Below are 3545 nucleotides of genomic sequence, written 5' to 3'. Positions count from 1 at the left end.
GATTAATCTATCCATACAGACAATATCATTAGTTAGAAATGCATGGCTGGGGTTGGAGATAAGCCCACAAGTGATTTTTGTTTGTTAATTAACCCCCACTTCTAGAAATGGGAAATTATATTTACCTTGTGACTGTCTCACATTCTGATTTCCGCTGTTACACTCTAAAGTCATAACCAAATCTAAATGTTTGCTTTATAAACTATGAAGAAATGTAGGTTGCACCTGGACTTCTTCCACTGACTCATGGACTTATAAATAAAGCCTGCAAGTCCTATAAAAACATAAACTCACTTGACATATGTGAGTTCAATAGCTGATTCCTTTTAGGACCTGTGATAATTTCAGCATCTGTCTGAAGCACTAGTAGCACCAAGTCTAGAGCTCTCCGCCATGCCTCCGTCTTGGCTGTAACATTGTCATAAACCTTTAAACCCTCTCCGTGGTCAGTGAAGGGACCAGAACCACCCCTGAGCAGATCACCTCTTCTAAACTCTTTCAATATATATGCTGAGGGAGAGCCACAGTCAGCTGCTTTTTTGAGGTGATGATCAACTGTGGTACACGCTTCCAACTCCGATGCAGCTTTTGCAGTGTTACACATAACCACTGCAAGATACTGCTTCCAGCCGCTTGCTAATGCTTGGAGCACAACTGATTTATACTCTGTCACAGATGCTGCCAGCCAAGGATTGTGAAACTCTTTCACAGCATTTTTATTTGCTGGCTGTAAAGGCTGTTCTGCAAGCATCTGAATGTGACTAAGGCACAAGAGCTCCACTGCACCACCACCAAGAAAAACATTCTTGTCATTTAAAGCATGATGGAGTCTATACACTAAAGTCCAGAACTGGTCTTCAATGAGCTGCATCTTCGAAGCTACAGCGGTGGTAAGCACGGCCGTGAGCAGGGGAATTCCTTGTACTTTTATCCTGACCGGCACAAGCTCACCCAGATCCATTGCACGCCCATCGCAGGCCTTCCACAGCTCCACCTGGGCTCCACTTGCCACACAAGATGCATTCAGTTGGGTGAGGTATGTCACTGGCTGGGCGCTGGTGACCTCCCCAAAGGCACGCAACACATCCCGAGTCACAAAACCAATTACCAATATACTGTTTGCTATGCATCTTTCCATTAAGTTTTTGCACACATTTCCTTTGACCAAAACCAAGTTTACTTCAAAGTTTATCAGAATATCTAACATACTGCTTAGCCACAAGTCCCCTGCTCTGCCTTCCCACAGGCTAGGATGCTCCAGTATGGTCCTTACATTACACGGTCTATTAAAACCTAAGTGACGATATTGTTCAGTTAGGTCACCATCCATTAGCAGAATCCGAAGGGGTTTGTCTTTGAAGTGTTTGATAACTGTGGCTTGCTCTGATGATACTAACGTGACAAAGCCTGGGGAGACACAAGAATAGCTTTCAGGCAGGCCCAGTAAACAACACGTCACAATTTCTGCAATATTAAACTGGGAAGAGCCACTGCATTCTGCTCTCTCTTGCTGGTACGCAACAATGCTTTGTAACAGTTTCACACTAGCCTGATTTCCATGGCTCAGAGCCATTGCCAGGTGTCCTAAACCATAACATTCACATGGATCTGCTGATTGTCCTGAAAGGTATCCCTGAAAATTACCTTGCTGACTTGAAAAATGGCTTTTTCCTAGAGTGCTGAAGTATCTGCTATGGGTTAACTTGTTACAGCGGGATGTGGTAACACCACTTCCAGAAATCACAGATGTACTTTTGTCACCCGCTGGTTTGACAAGAGAAGCTATTGAACCAAAGCCAGCCAAAGGTGAAACCAGGCACTTGTTAGAATTACAATCATCTTCTTGATAGGAACAAGAACTTATTGGAATTACTTCTTCTGGTGCAGAAATATCTTTCTGAAAATACAGGAAAATCTGAGGATTTAGAAGACTGTCGTGTCCAATTTGGCAAGTTTTACTTTTAAAAGTGTTTGGCCTAACACTGCTAGAACATAGCTCTTTATTTACATCGTGTATTGGTATTTGAAGACACTGGACTCTCTCACAGCAAGAGTTCAAGCCCTCAGACATCACAGATACTATTGCTGAAACAGGAACGTTCTGCTGGAGACACTCCAGTACGGCATTGCTCCATGCACCAATGAGAAACAACAGGGTACTCATCCCAGTCTTAAACTCTTTGTTTTGTGCCTGAATGGTTTCATTAAGAAGCTGTCCGGCAGCGCTAGTTAAATCCAAACTTTCAATCAGTCTAACAGCAGAACCAATCAATGTGCTTTGGTTGGTGCTTTCATCCACAATGAATTTACATGATTTCATTGGCCCCAATAATGTTCTTCCAGCTAACGCTAAGGATGAGAGTTGCTGAAGTCCAATATGTCTTCTTGCATTCACATCCCGGAAAGCCATGGGCAGCAGGCAGCATCTGTGAACAGAACACAGACTTATTGCCCCATTCTCACAGCACTCCAGGGCATATATCACCAACAATTAAATTAACAATCTAACGCTGAACACAGCTCTCCTGTGAGGCGTTCTGTATAAACAGTTCTTCATCCCGTGCACTTATTATGAGACATCGATGCACATAGTTGCTGAAATGGTGCATTGCTAAAACACCACAGAATTTTTTCTTGCTGGCAGATAGTAAAGTGCTCTTAATTTCAGTGTATTGTATAGAATTTGCAGATTGTATAGAACTACCATTTCCCTCCTGAACTGCTATCTGGAATTTCAGTTATTTGCCTTACTTAGGGGAAAAGTTCATTAGAGCAGAATGGACAATTATGTGCAAAACAGAAGTGCTCCGTACAGATCCATCTTGGTACCGATAGTTATGTCACTGACTTTTAACATTCATATCTAGAAAAACATAATCAAACTTTATTCCAATTCAATTTATTCCATTTAGCACATCAATACTTCACTGAATGTGCGCGAAAAGGAATGCCACTTCTTCATACCTCACAAAGCAAACTGCCAAGACTGCCAAGTTTTGATCTACTACTCAGTTTTAACATGCCAAAAATAAATCTTCTTTCCCTTGAAATCCCTTCCACACCACAGTCCTGTGGCAGACCACACGGATTAAACTAAAGCTTCCTTTTTTTTTTCTTTTTTGAATGAAAAAGTATACACACCAGGAATTAAGAACCCTTAGCCATAAACCTTTTATGCTTAGATTCAAATAATTTATTTCATCTCCCTAAAGGTCCCTTTGCATAGCTGTTCCAAATCCAAAAAACTCTTTTTCTGTCCCACTCAAGTGAAACTCCATCTGAATATTATCTCAAATGAAGACAAAGTGTGAATTTAAAAAGCAGAGTAGGCAGTCAGAAGTAACTTTTACATGCTGACAGACCTGAAGTTCTAGTCTAGCCCAAACTGACAACAGACTTTCCCTTCAGTTACTAGATACATCTTGAAGTACCAAAAGAATCATTAACCAAGAAATTGTTTCAGTCTGTAGTTATCCATAATCAACAATTTAAGAAAAGGACTTTTAGATAAGCAGGTGCTTTTGACTTTAAAACTGCACTGGGAA

General features: G+C 41.2%; 1 protein-coding gene across 1 annotated transcript; it reads right to left on the bottom strand.

Moving 5' to 3' along the window:
- Nucleotides 1-274: 274 nt before the first annotated feature.
- BBS12 (Bardet-Biedl syndrome 12) lies at nucleotides 275-2410 on the bottom strand. The gene has a single exon (XM_010575613.1). The coding sequence runs from the start codon at nucleotides 2408-2410 to the stop codon at nucleotides 275-277; it is 2136 nt and encodes a 711-aa protein (XP_010573915.1).
- Between the last annotated feature and the right edge of the window lie 1135 nt (nucleotides 2411-3545).

Source organism: Haliaeetus leucocephalus, unplaced genomic scaffold (assembly GCF_000737465.1).
Source record: "Haliaeetus leucocephalus isolate CR32 unplaced genomic scaffold, Haliaeetus_leucocephalus-4.0 Scaffold484, whole genome shotgun sequence".
Lineage (NCBI taxonomy): Eukaryota > Metazoa > Chordata > Aves > Accipitriformes > Accipitridae > Haliaeetus > Haliaeetus leucocephalus.
This window is presented reverse-complemented; position numbering and strand designations above follow the sequence as displayed.